The 19,349-nt window shown below is 36.6% G+C and overlaps 3 protein-coding genes and 1 pseudogene across 5 annotated transcripts; 2 read left to right on the forward strand and 2 right to left on the reverse strand.

The window, feature by feature from the left end:
- Window positions 1-16: 16 nt before the first annotated feature.
- Window positions 17-1,545, reverse strand: LOC137728515 (pentatricopeptide repeat-containing protein At5g46460, mitochondrial-like; annotated as a pseudogene).
- Window positions 1,546-2,692: 1,147 nt separating this feature from the next.
- Window positions 2,693-3,718, forward strand: LOC137730339 (membrane protein PM19L-like). Its single transcript, XM_068469404.1, has 4 exons — window positions 2,693-2,860; window positions 2,961-3,180; window positions 3,290-3,335; window positions 3,447-3,718. The coding sequence occupies exons 1-4, from the start codon at window positions 2,734-2,736 to the stop codon at window positions 3,531-3,533; spliced, it is 480 nt and encodes a 159-aa protein (XP_068325505.1). The 5' UTR covers window positions 2,693-2,733; the 3' UTR covers window positions 3,534-3,718.
- Window positions 3,719-9,775: 6,057 nt separating this feature from the next.
- LOC137729084 (lisH domain-containing protein C1711.05-like) lies at window positions 9,776-12,861 on the reverse strand. 2 transcript variants are annotated; one of them, XM_068467909.1, is made up of 4 exons: window positions 12,595-12,861; window positions 11,440-12,131; window positions 11,245-11,343; window positions 9,776-10,123 (listed from the first exon to the last, which is right to left on the reverse strand). In XM_068467909.1, exons 1-3 carry the CDS (start codon window positions 12,689-12,691, stop codon window positions 11,251-11,253), a joined length of 882 nt encoding a protein of 293 aa, XP_068324010.1. In that variant the 5' UTR covers window positions 12,692-12,861; the 3' UTR covers window positions 9,776-10,123; window positions 11,245-11,250. The 2 variants fall into 2 exon arrangements, with proteins under 2 accessions (XP_068324010.1, XP_068324009.1); XM_068467908.1 differs by having other exon boundaries at window positions 9,776-10,139.
- Window positions 12,862-15,190: 2,329 nt separating this feature from the next.
- On the forward strand, window positions 15,191-19,099 carry LOC137729686 (SH3 domain-containing protein 3-like). Of its 2 annotated transcripts, none has more exons than XM_068468690.1 (10): window positions 15,191-15,447; window positions 16,193-16,315; window positions 16,487-16,556; window positions 16,732-16,877; window positions 17,389-17,490; window positions 17,570-17,767; window positions 17,862-17,924; window positions 18,012-18,101; window positions 18,484-18,558; window positions 18,726-19,099. In XM_068468690.1, exons 1-10 carry the CDS (start codon window positions 15,388-15,390, stop codon window positions 18,843-18,845), a joined length of 1,047 nt encoding a protein of 348 aa, XP_068324791.1. In that variant the 5' UTR covers window positions 15,191-15,387; the 3' UTR covers window positions 18,846-19,099. The 2 variants fall into 2 exon arrangements, with proteins under 2 accessions (XP_068324791.1, XP_068324792.1); XM_068468691.1 differs by having other exon boundaries at window positions 17,642-17,767.
- The last annotated feature ends 250 nt before the right edge of the window (window positions 19,100-19,349 follow it).

Here is a 19,349-nt window from a genome sequence, read left to right on the forward strand (position 1 = left end):
ACAGGCATGTTCTTAATCAGCTCCTCTGCTTCTTCCAACTCACCACATCCACCATACATTCATAGTGCTCAAGTTTCACCTCAACAGAGAAAAATTTGAAAAAGTGTTTTGCTTTCTGCAACATCCCAGAATGGCTGCATGCAGAAAGCAGCCCTGTGAATGTTATTTCATCTGGCTCTACACCTGTGCGTATCATCCGGTTAAAGAGTGTCAAAGCCCACATTCCACAACCGTGTTGTGCACATCCAACTTTGGTTGAGTTCCCTGACACAATATTCTTGTCGCCAATTCTCTTAAATACAGAAACTCCACCATTCATGCTTCTGCATTTGGTATAGAAGACGATAAGTGCATTGCCCATAAAAACATCCGTTTCAAAACCTACGTTAACAGCTGCCGTTTGAGTCTCCTTGCCCTGATCAAGATCTTCTAATCCGCAGCACGAATTTAATGCACTAGTGAAAGAAGACTGATTGGGAAGGACACCCGATTTCATCATGTCCCTGAAAACCTTCAACACATCTTCGTGTTGACAGTTCAAACCACATCCTGTTAAAAGAGCCGTCCATACTACAACATTTTTTTGCAAGCTCTCGTTGAAAACCCTGTACGAATTCTCCATGTGCTTGCAGTTTGCATAGAGTGTTATAAGTGAAGCAGCTACAAACTCGTTGAAGCAGTACCCTAACTTGACAATCTGACCATGAATCTGAACACCTAAATCCAAACGCAACAAATTTGCAGAAGCTGTCACCACACACACAAATGTTGTTAAAGTAGGTTGTACATCAGAACCTATCATCTCTCAAAAAGCAAAGCTTCATCCGTCCTCCCAATTCTGTCAAGCCCGCCAATCATCAAAGTCCACGAAATCACATTCTTACAAGGAATCACTCTAAACAACTTCTTAGCGTCTTCTTCTTCCACTCTTCCATTACTAAAGTATCCATGAATCATCGAGTTCCAAATCACCACATCCCTCACAGGCATCTCACGAAACAACCGCTCTGCCATCTCAACTTCACCAAACTGCAAGAACCCATTCATAATCGTCGTCCAAGAAACAACGCTCTTTCCAGGCATTCCATCAAAAAGCTCCTTAGCCTTGCTCAAATCCCCAACAATCCAAACACCCTTTGATCATCGAATTCCAAGAGACCGTATCTTTCTCAGGTATTTCGTAGAACAGATTGAGGGCATCATCGAGCCTACGTATTTGCACATACCCCTTGATCATCATGGTGTACAAATCAACACTGGGAAAAAGGGCGAGCTTGGTCTAGATTTTGGTTCTTTAGGTGATCGGAGAGCAGTGATTTGCGAGATGGGGTGGTCAATTTGGTGTAATTCATCAAACCCACCAAGCATTCAGAGAGTTTCGTAAGATTTTGGTGGAAATCGGAGCGTGAAATGGAGAGTGGAAGTGAAAACTGTACGGTTCTGAGGCTTTGGAAAATGGCGGGAACTCTTAGCATGACCGTTAATCGGTAACGGTGTATAGAAAACCAACGTTAAAGTGGGAGAGGGTCTGGGCGGGTGGTTTCCGGTTCACTGAAAGGCCCAAACGCAACGTCTTGTACGTGTGGAGAGTTTATTGCCCTTGACATTGGACTTTCACACACGCTTTTTTATTCCCATGCACGAGAAATTTTTTATTACGACGGAAAAGCAAATGGTACATCACATGTTTTTATATAAGTGGTGAGAAATTTTAGTTTTTAAGTTATTAACTTTTTAATACACATATTTCACTATTTGTATGGTAACACGTGATATACCACATCGTGTGCCGGTCACATTGAAAAATCTCTCCCCATCCACGCTCATCTGCTTCTTAATTGAATAAATTAAACGAGAATTGCAGAAGGAGAAAAATAATGCGGAAATGACTTTTTATAAGTTTTATAGTTAAAGAACACTTCAAGATAAATAGGTAATTGCACCTGATAAATAAGTGAGATATTTTTTCTCTAATTTGATTCTTGAAGTTTAACTAACTTAGAGTTTGTTTGAAAGTATTTTTAAAATAACTGAAAGCGCGTTTGGTGAAAACGTTTTTACAACAATTCCTTAGTAAAAATACAAATGAATCCTAAAAAAATACTTGAAGTGTTTCTTGCAAGAAGTACTAGTTATGTGCTTTTTGCATAAAGCACTTCAATGCACTTCAAGTGCTTTTGTGACCCACGAACATTTTTTTTCCAAAAACGCTTTCAGTCATTTTAAATGCACTTTTCAAAATGAGACCTTAACCATTGTGAGGAAGGTTACACTCTTATCTTATTGTTGTTATGGGTCAGGTCCTTTGTCCAGGATAATGTACTTACTCCTTTACATTCGAATTTGAATCACCTTATAATTTAAAGCGCTTATGTTAAAATAAATGACAATAGTATTATGTGTCCGTCTGGATAAGAATATCACTTTTTTGTTCTCTTAGGAACAATTAATGGCACAAAGCCTAGACGAAGAAGAATGTACCCTTAAAAAAATACATAAAAATGTGAGCCAAGTAAGAATCTGGACATTTCTTGCTCGGTTTGCCTTGATCATCAAGCATCTACCTCCTTTACAACCCCACACATTTAGCCCTTTTGGAACCAACAGCCTTAGCAAGAAAAGAACCAAAACCTTCTTCCTTCCTTATATATGACAAGATCATCTCTTTGTGCTTTTACACATGCAATAACAAGTACAACCCTTTCTGCATCCAACAGCATTTGATCTTACACAATGGCCAACCAGCAGTTAAAACCCGTTGCCGGACTGCTTTTGGCTCTCAATTTCTGTATGTATGTCATCGTTTTGGGCATTGGAGGTTGGGCAATGAACCGAGCAATCGACCACGGTTTTGTTATTGGTAAACGCTCTTAACCACTTGAACTCTCTCGCTTTCTTGTTTACACTTTACGTAGTATGAATTCTTCTCTGTATGCTAATGCTGAGTGAGACTCTTGTAGGTCCTGGTTTTGATCTCCCGGCACATTTTTCGCCAATATATTTCCCCATGGGGAATGCTGCTACCGGGTTCTTTGTGACATTCGCTCTGCTCGCTGGAGTTGTTGGCGTAGCTTCAGCTATTTCCGGTATCAACCATCTTCGATCTTGGACCTATGAGAGCTTGCCGTCTGCAGCCACAGCTGCCACCATTGCCTGGACCCTCACCCTACTTGCCATGAGGTACTTACAAGTCATTACCATCCATAATAACAGATCCATAGTTGCACACAATTGTTTGAACTATTTTTGCTCTATATCAACCAGCTGTTAATTAACCTAATTCGTGCAGCTTCGGTTGCAAGGAGATCGAGCTTCGGATCAGAAATTCCCGATTGGTAAGATGAAAATTATGTTGTGACGAAATAGTTATCGAACCAGCCCTAAAATACTCATTCAATTTCCTCCAGAAATCTTCTTATATTGAAACATACTCCACTTTCTTGCAGAGAACAATGGAGGCCTTCTTGATCATCCTTTCGGTGACGCAGCTTCTGTATTTAGCAGTCATTCATACCGTTGTATCGAGGAGATGAACTTAAAGAGAGTTGCGCGACTTTTGTGTTTGTGTGCTGCGTCTGAATTCTTCCGTGTTAATTTATTTATTTTTCATACCTTTTTTTCTTAGTTTGAATAAATCTGGCCATGGTTATGGTGTCTGTCAACAGTGTGATATAACTGGATTGGATTGGATTGAATACATAAATGTTTTTCAATACTCTTTTATGAATTACGTTCTTAAGGCTGGAATGTTTTTAGTGTGACATTCAACACCGTTATCTAGTGTTACTAACTATCCATCGTCATGGGTATACAAAAGATTTTACACTGACCAATAAAATACGTATACCGGCTATCAATGCATTTAAGTGTTGTCAAACCACCTTTTTGGTCAAAAAATGTAAAATTTTTATTTTCAAGGAAGATTTTGTGAAAATTTGGAAAAAATTAACCAAAATTAAGATCTTATATAGAATTATAATCAGCATTTTAAGTTTATGATAATTATAATTAAATTTTAATATAAAAGTACTAACATACCCTTAAAATGAAAATTGAGAGACAAGAAAGAGAATTTAAAATAGAACTGCAGAAATATACTTCATCTCCAACTCCATTATTGAACAGCAATACAAATCCAACAACAATTTCACAAAAAAATAATGAACAACAAACAATTTTTGCTAAAACCTGCATTCGTCAAGCGTTGGATAAATCTCCAAAATTAAAATGACGATGATACAATTCCAGTACGTAACCCTCTTTTCATCTTCTGGGTTTCATCCAATTTGTTTTCAAACTTTTTGATTATTTATTGGATTTGGATATGAAAATTGTAGAATACGAGAAATCTTATTTGAACAAATTTGGATTATTGCTCGGATATTATGGATTCGAGTCGAAGATCTATGGAGTTGTAGTGGAGGTGTGATCGATGTGGCGACTTTTACGAACACAAGGTTGCGCCTGCTTACAAATTGGAAGAGGGGTTGTGTCGGTGAAAGGTGTCGAGGAGGTGTGTGGATGCTGGTTGCAGGAGATGTATGAATAGTTTTTAGTTATTTAAGGGTATATTAGTATTTGCATATTAATCTTTGGTTATAATTATCACAAATTAAAAGGATGACTATAATTCTATAAGAGGTTTAAATTTTGGTTATTTTTCTATATTTTCAAATATTTTCCGTGAGCATTAAGGAAAGCTTTATGAGACATTCAGAACCAGTTTTACAGTTTATTAAGCAACAAATATATATTTATTAGAATATTTAAGCCAAAAACAAAAAAAATAATTGAAAAACATAGTAGTGAGATGTGACGACCCGTCCTTACTTTTCACTGTAATTTCTTTTCCGTTGGTGTGAGTTGATGATTTTACCCTTTTTGGCAAAAGTGGAATCTGACGTGGACGTGGTTTTTGGCTTTCAGTTTCATTTTCTTAGTTTCGTACTAAATTACTACTCATCACTACAAACGCATGAGTGCATGTTAGACTCGAATCGGATCTATAACGAAAAAGTTACACTCTGTTAAAGTACGTTAACTACATGTATTTTTGTACACGCGCGTACAAATTATCGATGTTTGAAACACTGTAGGGAAGCATATTTTGTACATTAAAAATTGTACAAAATCCACCCATCCCTTCCTTAATTGGTGGATCCGGTCCCCTTTCTTCACACAAACCACCAATCAACTTTTCCCAAAATCCTCTCCACCAATCAAGCTCTTTCCTTCCTTTTTCATCCACCCAATCAGTTATCACCCTTAAACCTCCCAATCAGTTATCACCCTTAAACCTATCACCCAATTAGAACTCACCGAAGCTCTCTCTCTCTTCTATCTCCCCAAACTCTTTTTCTCTCCGCAACTCCCTCAAACGATCCTCACAACACTCAAACGTGGCTTGAAAACCACACCATTGCACTTGTTTCACCACCACGAACACAACTGTGCCCTTGGATCTTAGTAATTTCACATATAGGGGAAACGTATCTCGAGAACGTACGGCAAGCCTCAGAGGCTTCATTTTGACTGCGTAACTGTAAGTGGGTCATTTCTTTTTATAAGTATACGCATACTTGCTAGTTTCCAATTATACTTTGAAAAGAATTTACTACATATGCCTTACTTAGACTAAAATTACATGAAGTAGTGAAATGACTGAACCTAGGGAATTATTCTATGCCCTATAGGTTCACAGGTATGCACGAGATATCATGATATTATATTTATAGTTGTGATTATTACTACGTTGATTAGAGTTATCGAATCTTTGTGGCATGATTTTATTTATGTCATCTACTCATCATTGCTGCACCTCGGTGTTAGTACTTTGCCCAGGGCCAGGGCCAGTTTTTCATGTGTATGTTCACATCCACACCGTTCACTTGCCTTAGATCCAAGTCATACAGATTACATTAGGCAATTCAGACTTGTATGTGACCACGCTTCGACGTCGGCCTTCATGTGATTGTATTACTAGAGCGCATTTATTACACCCAATCCTATCGTACATGTTGCATTAGGCAACTCTGACTCGTGTGTCAGCATGTGTTGATGAGCATTTGTTATGTTATGTTTACATATTACGAGGTTATGTGATATTGGTCACCTTGTGCTTATTTGCGATAGCTGTGCCTTATTGATTTCTTGAGACTTTGCAGGCTACGGTAAATATTTTCTTACTATACGTAGTACGCATATATTTTGAAAACTATACTTAATTTTACAGCGAGGGGTTATAATGTTTTTGAAAAGATTTTTACAAAACGTTATTTTCTGACCCCACTCAACTTTGTTTTTCGCCCCTCTAGGTTTAGTAACTGTGCTTACGTGTAAACGAGGATTTTGGCAAATCTCAGGAGATGGTTATCTTCAGTGGTATAACCCTCATCCTATTTACTATACTGTCTTATGCTCTGACATCACGTGTGAAATGGGTTCAATCTCGCTCACCCGCGTACTCTTTTGACTAGGCACTTTTAGGTTCAAATTTATTCACATTTTTTTTTTTTTGTTTTTCCACTACACTACACTTTATGGCTTCGCCACCCTCCAGGTGTCAACCAGCACAACTCGATTCGGAGTCCAAGTGGACATTCTGGGTCAGGGTGTGTCATGAGACCCAAAACATTTGTCAAAAACGGGTTCCACCATCAAGAATATCACGTGTGACTTTCTGCCACCTTGTAGAGTTTGAATCATTTTTATACATTTTTGATTATTTTTCTTTTATTTCTTTTACCACTACAACAAACTATCATATTCATGTTCTCCAAAATATATTTTTCTGTGCATGGAACCGGCTCGTTTTCTAAGCACCCGAAGTTCACCTCGTTTTACTTGAGCATAGTCCGTCAGTCTTGTGTGCTTGGGTTCACCTCGTTCTGCATATGAGGTGTCCGCATCGTTTTACGTACTAGAAGCCCGCCCTTTTTTGCGTACACAAAGCCCTCGTCGTTTTGGAGTGCTCAGAGCCAGCCTCATTTTTCGTGCGTGGGGCTAACCTCAATTTGTGTAACGTATACCTCCTCGTTTTTCATGCGCGAGCTCACCTCGATTTGCGTGCCAAAGGCCTGTTTGTTTTATGTGAGGGAAACCTGCCTTGTTTTGTGTGCCATTGCTCGCCTCGTTATCCGTGAGCTGAGTCCACTCATTTTGCATGCTAGAAGCTCCCCAATTTTTTGTGAGTGGAGCCCGCGTTGTTTTGCGTGCCATTGCTAGCCTTGTTATGCGTAAGTTGAATCCCCTTTGTTTTACGTGCATCAAACCCGCCTAACCCATTTGGACAAAAATGAGAACTTTTAATCTTCACAAAATATTTTTCATGAGCCGTAAGTTAAACTATTTCGGGAATTTGGAACCAGTTTTACAGTTTATTGAGCAACAAATGTATATTTAGTAGAATATTTAAGCCGAAAACCAAAAAAATTGAAAAACATAGTGGTAAGACCCAAGACATTGTAAAATGGGGTTCGACGCTCAAGAATCTTAATGTAAAGTCTCACCTTAATTCTCAAAACTTTACGGTGAGGTGAAGGTGAAAATAAATAGATTGAATAGTGATTTATGTACGAATTTGCAAAACCGACTGAAAATTGTGAGTGTTATTCCACGTTTTTTGTAAAAAATGCAAAATTTTTATTTTTTTGAAATATTTTCCATGAGCATTAAGGAAATCTTTATAATGTATTTGGAATCAAATTTACTATTTATTGAGCAACAAGTATATATTTAGTAAAATATTTAAGTCGAAAAGTAAAAAAATAAGGGAACAATATAGAGATGTTAAAATGTATATTTTGAAGAACACGAATATGATAGTTTGTTGTAGTGGTAAAAGAAATAAAATAAAAAAAATGTACAAAAATAATTCAGATTTGTGGGTGTGGCAGAAAGTTATACGTGCTTTTGTGGCAGCCAAGTCACGCGTAACTTTCAGCCACACCCAAGAATTTGAATAATTTTTATACATTTTTCTTTTATTTCTCTGACCACTACAACAAACTATCATATTCATGTTTTTCAAAATATATTTTTTCGTGCGTGAAGCCTGGCTCGTTTTCTGAGCACCTAAGAGTTTGCCTCGTTCTGCGTGCGTAGAGCCTGCCTTGTCTTGTGTGCCTAGGTTCTCTCGTTCTGCATGTGAGGTGTCTGCATCGTTTTGCATGCTAGAAGCCAGTCCCTTTTTGCGTACACAGAGCCCGTGTCGTTTTGGCATGCAAAGAGCTTGCCTCGCTTTTTGTGCGCGAGCTCGCCTCGTTTTGCGTGCTAGAAGCCTACCCTGTTTTCTGTGAGCGAAGCTTGCCTTTTTTGCGTGCCATTGCTCGCCTCATTATGTGTAAGCTAAGTCCGCCTAACCCATGTTTTTTTAACAAAAATGCAAACTTTTTATCTTTGCAAAATATTTTTCTTGAGCATTAAACTTTTTAAGGAATTTGGAAGTAGTATTACAGTTTATTGAGCAACAAATGTATATCTATTAGAATGTTTGAGCCGAAAACTAAAAAATTAATTGAAAAACATAGTAGTGAGACCCAAAACATCGTCAAATGGGGTTCGACACTCAAGAATCTCAACGTAAAGTCTCACCTTAATTCTCAAAACTTCACAGTAACGCGAATGTAAAAATAAATACATTGAATAGTGATTTATGTACGAATTTGCAAAATCGACTGAAAAATGTGGGTGTTAATCCACGTTTTTTTGTAAAAAAAACAAATTTTTTATTTTCTTGAAATATTTTCCATGAGCATTAAGGAATTCTTTATAATGTATTTGGAAGCGGATTTACGATTTATTGAGCAACAAGCATATATTTAGTAGAATATTTAAGTCGAAAAGTAAACAAATAAGTGAACAGTATAGAGATGTTAGATACAAATTAACAGAAAAAGATAAAAGAAAAATTAACACAAAAAAAGATAAAAGAAAAACATTATATGTGTTTATTTTCTCAAAATCTATACTTTAGATTTAGATAAAAGAAAAATTAACACAAAAAAAAAATTCAAATATCTTTAAATTTAGGTTTGAAATCATTAATTACAAGTGTTTAAATATGAATCATAATAAATTTTGCACGGAAAATTATATTTTGGAGAACATGAATATGATAGTTTGTTGTAGTGGTAAAAGAAATAAAAAAAAATGTACAAAAATGATTCAAATTCTTGTTATTTTTGTATAGGTGCCAGAATGACCGCTCACATCTGACATATTTTCTTTGACTTCGAGCATTGTTGTTAAAACTTCACGATGAGGCTCACTTCCAACAAATTTTCTTTGACTTTGGGTATTGTTGGTAAAACTTCACGGTGAGGAAAATGTGAAAATAAATAGATTGAACAGTGATTTATGTACGAATTTGCAAAACCCACTAAATCTCGTGGGTGTTAAACCATGTTTTTTTTGTGAAAAAATGCAAATTTTTTTGTCTTAAAATATTTTCTATGAGCATTAAGAAAAACATTATAAGGCATTTAAAAGTGATTTTACGATTTAGTAAGATATCTAAACCAAAAACTAAAAACAAGTGAAAAATATAGTATTGCGGCCCCAAATCAATGTCAAAATGGGATTCCACCCTCAAAAATATAAACGGAAAGTCTTAAATTAATTTTCAAAACTTCACGGTGAGGCGAAAATAAAAATAATAGATTAAACGATGATTTAAATACGAATTCGTAAAATCGACTAAAAATCGTGAGTAATCAAACGCTTCCACTGTTCGAACAATATTCTAATCTAAAATAAATTGCGGAGAGCGGGACTCTTTAACTTGGCTACAACAATCAAGTGAAGAATGATATTGAAAATGTTGCAAAAAAGGAAGTAAAAACAACACAGAGAACTATTCTGCAAAAGTAACAAGAAAGAAAGGTTGCAAAAGCAGAGATATACAGCTGCCTACCATTCCTGACACTATCACCACCACAGATCTTAATTTGGTTTTATCTAATCCGGTTCTTGCCCATTATTCTTTCGGGAAAAAAAGTATAAAGTTCTAATATCGAAATATCATAAAATTCTCGGAACATTTTTCACTTCCACAAGTTTCACGAGTCCGCTGAAACCCTTCATGCTCTTTTTTTTGGTTACAAAACAGCTTCATCCGTTGTTTCTGCATCACGAGAAACCTTGAAAAAATCAAACAACATTCAGTTTGAAAGGTATTACAAACTCGAACAGTAACATCACTCAAGTCTATATAAAATTGTTATGCAGGCAAGCGATGCATATATCTCAATGCTGGCATAGAGTTGAGCAATAATATAAAGCTTAGCACCGTTCTCAGACTACGAGAAAATTTAAGCAGATTCAGATCAAATCAGAAAATACCTAACACTTGAAAAAGATCACATTCAGATAGCGCGCTTATTAGACGAGCTGAAACAGAAATGCCTAATAGATTCTCCTTTAGGTGGTTGAGCTAGCAGCTAGCTAAACGAACAAAATATGAGACCCTGTTCTTTTAATCTCTAGTACAATCTCTATCTACCTTTACAATTGATGTACACTTGCAATTCAAGGGAGATCAACTAAAAAAACTTCCGCAGAACCTTAGCACAAAAGAGGTCTTCTAACTCTAGCATAAGGGACTTTTGACATCAAGATATGAGTCGAACATTTGTAATTCCTGCTTTTATCTAATTTCTTCTCCGTGAGGACAGCTTAAAGTCTGAAAGTACTGCTTAAAGTCCCTCTTGGGAAGAAGCCTCAACAATTTCTTCTCTCTTCTTATCTTTTAAACAATGGATTGTTACTCGCTGCTTTACTACTCGCACTTGTATAGTGAGACAAGCCTACTCGATTAGTAACTAAATTTCCTACTAAAATCTGTAAGATAACACATTTAAACATAATTCTCCATCCACTATTTACATTCCATAGGCAACATGATAAACGTTAAACCCTTCATGTGAGAAAATCGTGAACGAGACCTTTCATGACAAACCAATCTTGACAATTCCAGTCCTTGGCTACCATTTTTCACTAGCATTGCAATCCATATTCTATAAAAGCATAAATCAGACACCTAGAGACCACGGTCAATAAAGATCCACACCTTAAATTTCTGAAACATAATAAACAATGATCACTCAAACAATTATGGCATCCCTGTTACATCCTAAACACATCTCAATGTCACAACGACCCAGTCTGTTCTATAGCATAGACAAAAACTATATAGAGAGAGAAAAGGCAAGACATGTTATTAGAACTTGATAGAAAAATCCCAACCTGAACTTATCTATTGGAGCCTGTTATAGCCTCCAGAATTCCACAGCAGCTAAGCCAAGATGTTTTTTGCGCCACGGGTGGAGCCGGAGCTAACAGAGGCTGCATAAATTCCAGCAAAGAAATTGAATGTGATTATCAAAACAAAAAAAGATCTAACATCAAACTTTCAATGAAGAAAAAAATGCGGCGCAATACCTGCTTTTCAGAATATTCTGGAACCTCAGGATCTTTGATGGGTTCAGCATCATTACTAACTTGGGCCAGAGAAGTACCTAATGATGGCAATACTTTGCTCTCATTTTCTTGAGACGCAGATTCCACCACACTTGAAGATGCCTTAGCAGTATCGTCCAGTAATGGCGATGCTTTATCCTCAATTTTCTTTGATACAGGATCCACAGTAGGCAATGTTTTCTCTGCACCATTATCCAACCCTGCTTTTACTACCTCATTGGAGATCGGTGCACTTTCAACTGGCGTCCTTTTTGAGAGGTGAACAGAAACCTCATGCGTAACAGAATCAACAGAAGGGGCACTCTCTGTAGTAGCTGAACTTGTAGTCTTCTCAGCTGGTGAATCTTCAGTAGTCTTCCCAGCTGATGTAGAATCGACTGACTTAACCAAATCATTATGAGGTTTTTCCTCCGAAACTGAAGTATGGATATCCTCCTTTCGCCTTCTATCAACAGCTCGAGATTCTTCATCTGAACTACTACTGCTAGAGCTTCTATCGTCCCCGTTAGATGATCCCTTTGCAGACTTAGCATCCTCAATAATCACATTTTTGCTTGTTGAATTGTCCCTCAGTTCCCTCTCAATTTCAACCCTCTGAACTGCCTCGGCATCCCCAGGCACTCCCTTATCTTGGGAGTTCACATCATTATTTCCTAACATAGTTCAATTCAATCACAAGAGTTTCAGTCAAAACCATGCAAAGCTAAGACTTCAATAAACACCCATTAAGCCAATTCGAAGCCAAAAAGTGTCAAACATTCAAATTTCAAAACTGTCATTAGAGAGGGGGATAAAGTACGAACTCAGAGATTCACTAACTAACATGCAACCACAATTTGTTCACCAGAATTAAGCTAAACTCAACACATCCGCAAATACCCACCAACCCAAATGGGGGAAATGAAACAAAATCAAAGCTTCAAAATTGGGTAACTTGATTCATATCACAAAAATCCCAACCAACCCAAAGCAAAAAAGGGTAACTGGTAAATACCCAATTACCCAAATCGATAAAATAACAAGAAAAATTACTGACAAAGGTTCGGAAACAATCGAGTGAGAGATGGGAAAGTAAGGGATTGACGAATTGAATAATCAAATAAACAAAGAAAGCACCTTGAGAAGGAAGAGGAGGAGGATTGGATGTGCCGTTGTGGGTTTGCTGCTCCTTCTTTTTCTTGGCAGCTTTTCGCTTCTTGGCACCTGATGGCATGATTGCACACTCTCTCTCTGTCTCCTTTTGGGGATTGTACAGCAGCAATGGGGTCTCTCTATCTCTCTCTCCTCTCGCTCGGAGAGACAGATCTTCGTATTATTCGATCGAAATCAAAACCCCGGACACTATTCTCCTCTCTCTCTCTCTCTCTCTTAAAGGTGATTACGTGGGACTCTCAGGGACTGTTTTGTGGAGAATAACCGCCTGTGTTTTAAAAATCCAACAGATTTTTCAATCTGACCGTCACATGAGATGGTACATTACATATTTTTATAGAAATGATAGGTTATATGTGTTCAAAGATTAATAACTTAAAAATTAAAAAATTTCACCACTTGCATATATCGTTCCCGTCACAGCTAAAAATTTCTCCAAAAATACAATAAAAATTAAAACTTGAAATGGTAAGAAATAAGGACTGGTAATGGTGAGAGAGATGAGGATTCTTTTGGGATTTCCCTCTCTCTAGATTCGTGTGTGAAGATTCTGTGTGGTCTGGTTGGGCTAATTTATTTATTTGGGTACAAAAAGTTGCCAATTTATGTCCGAGTCAGTTGAGAAAAACTTACTTAAATGTCATTGTGTCAGTATTTTAAACGAATAACGTGTTTTTATAAACAAAAGTTAAAACCTATAGTGAAACAGAATTAATTTGAGACGCGGTTACAGTTACGTTTTGGGTGTAAATAAGTTCCTATAGATTCTAGAGCATAAGGGGCTAATTTTATTGCTAAGTGTCATTTTGTGAACGGTGGGATCTTGATGTGGATTTGTGAATGTTTGAATTTTGGAACCTTTTTGAGGAGTGGGAATAAAATACTAGGGTTGGGCCCTAGGGATTAGAGAGTTTGTCAATTTTTTGGGGACGTGGCTTAAAATAATGGGGTGCATGTCTGTGGTATGCAATTCTTGGATGCTTTTTGGTTTTTATTTTTGGATCTAAGTGCCAATATGTAATTATGCATGGTTCAGTTCTTGGAGAATGTATCTGCTCGTCACCTTTAATTGATATTAGTAAAAATATATTATTAATAAAATGATAAACATTATCATCGCTTGATAAAGTAAATAAAAACGATGTACTATGGGACTACGATTTATTTTTCATGGGTTTTGGATTATTTTTTGTGGACATAATAATATGAATCTGGGGTGCATGTGATTCTCTGTGAATCTGTGACTGCAATAATTATTTAATGGTTGGAGGAAAAGTTGGGCTTCAATATGATGTGATTTGGGAAATTTCGATATTGTGCACATAATTGAAGAGCTACTTGAATGTGTACAAATTAAGAAATAAATCAATTTGTCAAGTTGGATTAGATGAATAAATTTGAAAATTATTTAATACTAAACAATTAGGGTGCACAATTTGAATTGGTAGTTCCTAGTGTTTGAGAACAATAAAATAAAAAAATTTGGATTCTACCACCGCATATTATATTGTGACAAATAGTAAACAATTAAAAAAAACACCATATTTTTTAGAAAATGGTATGCACGATATTTTATTTTTATTTTTGTGAAATAGTACGATATTCATCAAATTGTGATATTCTTTAAAAGTACTATATTTAATTACAAAATTCACAAAATGAAACAAGTGAATAAATAGGCAAAATTTTTATTTTTAATTTTTAATTTGAGAGGGAGTTTACACTCAATTCGAATTTGAAAAAGTAGAGTTTAGAATATTTTGCTCTTTTTTATTAAACAATAGGTCGTGAAGTTTCATATTATAAGTTCGTTGAACATATGCGGGAAATTATTAGCGTAAGTATCATATTCATATCATCATGTAAAGTGATTAATTTAGTTTGTTGTGATCGTAGCTAATATTGATTTATTAGGTTTTAAAAATATCTATCACATCATACCGTCGTATTATACACGTGACTTAATAACACCATGTATGTTCTAATCTCAGCATGTATATATGAACGAAATAACTAGATATTATTGCAATATATTTTATATCACTTTGTTAAGAAATGTTGCAAACTCCAATCCCCCACTCACAAATAAAGGAGATAGAAGCAAATGGCTGATGTTAGAGAGACCATTTACTTAAATCGTATTTTGTAAACTGCATATGATATGGAAGTCGATGATTGGATTTTCTCTTTAAATTACTAAAATAATAAACCAATCAGCAATCGTCATATCACGTGGTCTACAAAATATGATATAAAAAGATAATCTTCCTAATATTTTTCCAAAAGAAACCATCCTCGGTAATCATTGAGTTATTACTTATTTGATATTGTAAGAATATAAAAATAAAAAAATCTCACATCGGTTGTAATTTAAAGAAATATCAAAATTTTCCAACAAAACAAACGAAAAAGTTTCATGGGTCATATCTCAAAGAATTAGGTGCACTATTTAGGCCCATGATCAAGATCATTCAATCAACTCCATCCTACGGTCATGAGCCTAAGTAAAGAATACACTTCAGCACCACACACAAACATTTCCCAGAAAACAGAGCAGCTCTTTCCAGCGCTGTATGGTTCCCAACCCAACCCAGTATATTCAAAACACTAGTTCGATTTCAGAGTTTGAGATCCATCAACCTTCAAATCCAAAATCCCACTCACTTCAACAACAATCCATCGTCGTTTTGAGCTCGATCTCAATTCTCTGCTCTTCAAGGAAACAGAGCCCGAAGGAGAAGAAGAAGAAGAAAAAGAATGGATGCTATAAGAAAGCAAGCTAGTAAGCTCCGAGAGCAGGTCGCCAAGCAGCAGCAGGTGATTTACGAACAACCCATTTATTTGTTTTGAGTATAATTTTCTTGTTCTTGTTATTTTTGAAGTAAAGTTTTAAGCTTGCTAATTGACTGTTTGGTTACTGAGAAAATGTGGCGGTGGATTCGTGCTTTGTGTTTGTGTTGGTTTACTAAATTATGAATGGGGATGTATATTTGAAGCGATTTCAGTGGTGCCCGGTTCGTTATTCGATCGAAATTTTTTAACGTTGTTGATCTTCTTGAGAGAAGAATGGTGCTAGTTAATTGAATTAAGCAAATTCTGTTCATTTCGATTTGAATCCGGAACACCTGAATCTCAAAATTTGAAATTTTGTTACTTTTCTGCAATCTGTATTAGATCAATGGAGAAAATGTAGTATGAATTTAAGCTGTATTCATATCGAATTTCTTGGTGAAGATCGAATTCATTGTTTCTTAAATGGACCCAATTTTGGTTATTATCTATATACTTTTGTTGACAAATTCAGTAGTGGCGGATGAGTTTGGTAGTACACTTTATGCAATATATAGCTCGTTTGATGATAGTAGAGATAAGTGTAGAAAATACCACCCTCGGATTGCTAACTTAAATTATCTAAGTTCATTTAGCACACCATTATGGTTCTTCCGCGACTCCGTTCTTGCTATTTACCTACTTTTTTTTCGCTTGTTAGAAATATTCACCCATCAATTAGTTGCTATTGTTTCTGTCCATCAAATTAATGTTATAGTTTTGTTTTTTTCAGGCTGTGATAAAGCAGTTCGGTGGGACTGGTTATGAAAGCTCAGATGTAATGGTAATAGATGAGGTTGAGATGCAGAGACATCAGCAACTAGAGAAACTGTACAGGTCCACTCGCTCAGGAAAGGTACATATGTGACCAAGAGCCATTTTGAAATTATACATTAACTTGAAACGATCTATTCTTTCTGTCTTCGTTAAAAAGAAAAAAAGCAAAACACCCCTATCGTGATTTTCTAAGATGTGTAATATCTTTGAAGTTGGTGCCAGAAACTGATTTCGCATTATTTATCCTCAGGATTTTCAGAAGGAAGTTGTTAAAGCAGCAGAAGCGTTCACAGCCATAGGGTATAAGCATATTGAAGCAGGTAGAAATTTGTTATTCGTTTTCAGTAACATTGGATTATCTATGGGGCAATGTGTATTGGAGGGAATAACCTTAGCCTATGAAATTAGTTTCAGAACTTCACTTAGTATATTGGAGGGAATAACCTTAGCCTTTGTAGTTGCACTTATTACTAGTACTCTTTTTGTGGTAGCCAGGAACCAAGTTGTCCGAGGATTGTAGCAGATATGGTGCAGAAAACACAAGTGACAAGATTTTAGCTAAGGGTGCATCTATATATGGTGATGCTCGTAAGCATGTAGAAAAGGAACAAGAAGATTTGAATAAGCTGTTATCTTCACAGGTTGACTTCCGATTATAATTTTATTTATGTTGTGCTTATGACTTCATCATTGGGTAGTTTCTACCATTTGTTGTAATTCGTCAACGATTCTTAGAGAAATTAGTTACATTGTTGGATGCAGGATTCATCCGTACACAGACACGCTCGCACATACATTATTTTATATAACTTTTTGGATGACAGAAGTATTCTGTATTTCTGACGATTATTTCTCAACCATGGTTGCGTTTTAGTCATCATTGAAGTATTGTAGCCATTTTGTGCTATGCTGCAGGACGTGAATTCTATCATGAATATTTACAGTGTACGTGTTTGTGGATTAGAATTATATTTTAGAATGGTGTTGATTGAAGTATAATATACTTAACTTTGAAGCTTTTGAGTGGCTTGCAACTTTAGATGGACTTTTAATACCATTACATTTGTATAAGTCCACTTCGTTTTTGAAGATTGTAATAATATTCATGATTTAAGATGGAACATGTAGCTTATCCTTCACTGTTTTTTATAGATTTTAGATCCGTTAAGAGCAATGATAGCTGGTGCTCCTTTGGAAGATGCTCGTCATCTTGCTCAACGTTATAGTCGAATGAGACAGGAAGCAGAGACACAGGTAAAATACATTCCTATCTTATCATGCTTGATAATATTTGCCTTTTGCCAACATATTAGTGACCTTAAAAAAACAACAGGCGGTAGAAGTGTCCAGAAGACAAGCACGAGTAAGAGAACTTCCAAATCCTGATAATGTTGCAAAGCTGCAGGCGGCGGAAGCAAAGATGAAAGAATTGAAAGCAAACATGGCGGTTCTGGGTATAGAAGCTTCAGCTGCATTGGCTGCTGTGGAAGCACAGCAGCAAAGACTAACTTTCCAGAGGCTTGTTGCACTGGTAAGAATGCACATGATTTTCCGAATGTTGGTTTTTATGTTGAAGATTATAGTCATTCTTCAGTTATACACGTATTAACCTTAGCACTTTTAAGGTTGAAGGAGAAAAGAATTATCATCTGAGAGTGGCTGCCGTACTCGGTGAGGTTGAAGCAGAGGTCAGTTCCACTTACGATTGTCTTTAAAAGGAAAGCATTTCCGATTTAATTATATGAACTCATGTCATGGCCTGGTTTTTGCGGCAGTTGGTCTCAGAGAAACAACGGAAAGAGTCTGCTCCTCCTGTGATTCCACAAGAGAACGGCTCAGAGAAAACAATGTACTTCTTGGCCGAAGTATGTTACTTTTCATATCCTGGATGCTGTATTTCTGATTGCTCAATCAAACTTAAAGTATTAAAAGAAATTGTATTTACCCTTTATACAAAGATTAACTCGAGAATATAAGATAGGCTGCTGGCTGCACAATGCAGGGGTCATATAGTTGCAGAGAAAGTTAACAATGTAGGTTGTATAGAAAGAAGGGAGAGAGGAATTAACAGATAAGTTAAGATACTAAAAGATGAAATGAGTGTTCTTCGTTTTTCTATTCCTTAGGACCGTGGGCCTTCAATATCCAGTTTCGTGCCTGTTTCACCCATTCTTGAACTGGCTCTATGACATATCATATTTCAAGTACGTCTAAGAATCTGAACTTCTAATGTTTTTACGCTTTCAGGCGACACATTCTTTCAGTGCTGCATCAGAGAAGGAACTAAGCCTGTCAGTCGGTGACTATGTTGTTGTGCGAAAGGTAATATCCTCGAGACCGGCCTTTAAAATGTTCATCAACCATAAACGAAAACTAGGCCATGATTTGTTGGGATGCTCTGGATGAAACTTGCCAAATTTTTTTTCCTTTTTTTGAATTAACGTGCCTAATATTCTCTTGTTTGCTGATCTGGAAAACTTTTTATCCAGGTGAGTCCATCAGGATGGTCAGAAGGAGAGTGCAAAGGAAAAGGAGGATGGTTTCCGACAGCCTACGTGGAGAAACGCCAGCGGATTCCATCCAGCGATCTCGGGGGTGAAGATTACTGAGCCCTCCCCAACATCTGGTAGTTAGTTTCCTCTTTACGGCTCTCATCATGTGCAAAATAACAAAAGATTGTCTGGTCATGATGTTCGGTTTTCTTGTGCGCTCGTTTGGCGTTGTCCCATGATGTAGTCGGGACATGCGTGTGCATATTGTTTCTTACAAAATTTCCAGACAATGCATTTTCGTGAATGCTACATAAATATGTAATTTGATGATTCGCGTTGTTTATAAAAAAAATGGTCATCAGTTTAACAAATTTCAATTGATACTGCCAAAAAGGTGACAAATTATAGCCTTTATCTTCCTTCTCACATTGAACTTGTGTGAAGTGCCACAAAAGATGCACAAGCACCATCGCCGATCTTCATAAGAACTCGTGGCTTCCCTTCGCGGCCGCCACGCCGTTCTTCACCACTGCAATTACGTCGGTGTTTTTTATGGTGGTAAGACGATGAGCAACGACAATGGTTACTCGTTGCTTCTGCCCTCCCGGTAACTGCACCCCT

Source organism: Pyrus communis, chromosome 3, assembly GCF_963583255.1.
Source record: "Pyrus communis chromosome 3, drPyrComm1.1, whole genome shotgun sequence".
In the NCBI taxonomy this organism is placed as follows: Eukaryota; Viridiplantae; Streptophyta; class Magnoliopsida; order Rosales; family Rosaceae; genus Pyrus; species Pyrus communis.

Coding starts and splice junctions, on each gene's coding strand:
- LOC137729686 (XM_068468690.1), top strand. CDS start 15,388: ATGGATGCTATAAGAAAGCAAGCTAGTAAGCTCCGAGAGCAGGTCGCC. Junction 17,491..17,569: donor GACAGGAAGCAGAGACACAG/GTAAAATACATT, acceptor AAAAAACAACAG/GCGGTAGAAGTGTCCAGAAG. Junction 17,768..17,861: donor TCCAGAGGCTTGTTGCACTG/GTAAGAATGCAC, acceptor AGCACTTTTAAG/GTTGAAGGAGAAAAGAATTA.
- LOC137729084 (XM_068467909.1), bottom strand. CDS start 12,691: ATGCCATCAGGTGCCAAGAAGCGAAAAGCTGCCAAGAAAAAGAAGGAG. Junction 12,132..12,594: donor TCCTCCTCTTCCTTCTCAAG/GTGCTTTCTTTG, acceptor GAACTATGTTAG/GAAATAATGATGTGAACTCC. Junction 11,344..11,439: donor CAGAATATTCTGAAAAGCAG/GTATTGCGCCGC, acceptor GAATTTATGCAG/CCTCTGTTAGCTCCGGCTCC.
- LOC137730339 (XM_068469404.1), top strand. CDS start 2,734: ATGGCCAACCAGCAGTTAAAACCCGTTGCCGGACTGCTTTTGGCTCTC. Junction 2,861..2,960: donor CGACCACGGTTTTGTTATTG/GTAAACGCTCTT, acceptor AGACTCTTGTAG/GTCCTGGTTTTGATCTCCCG. Junction 3,181..3,289: donor CTCACCCTACTTGCCATGAG/GTACTTACAAGT, acceptor TAATTCGTGCAG/CTTCGGTTGCAAGGAGATCG.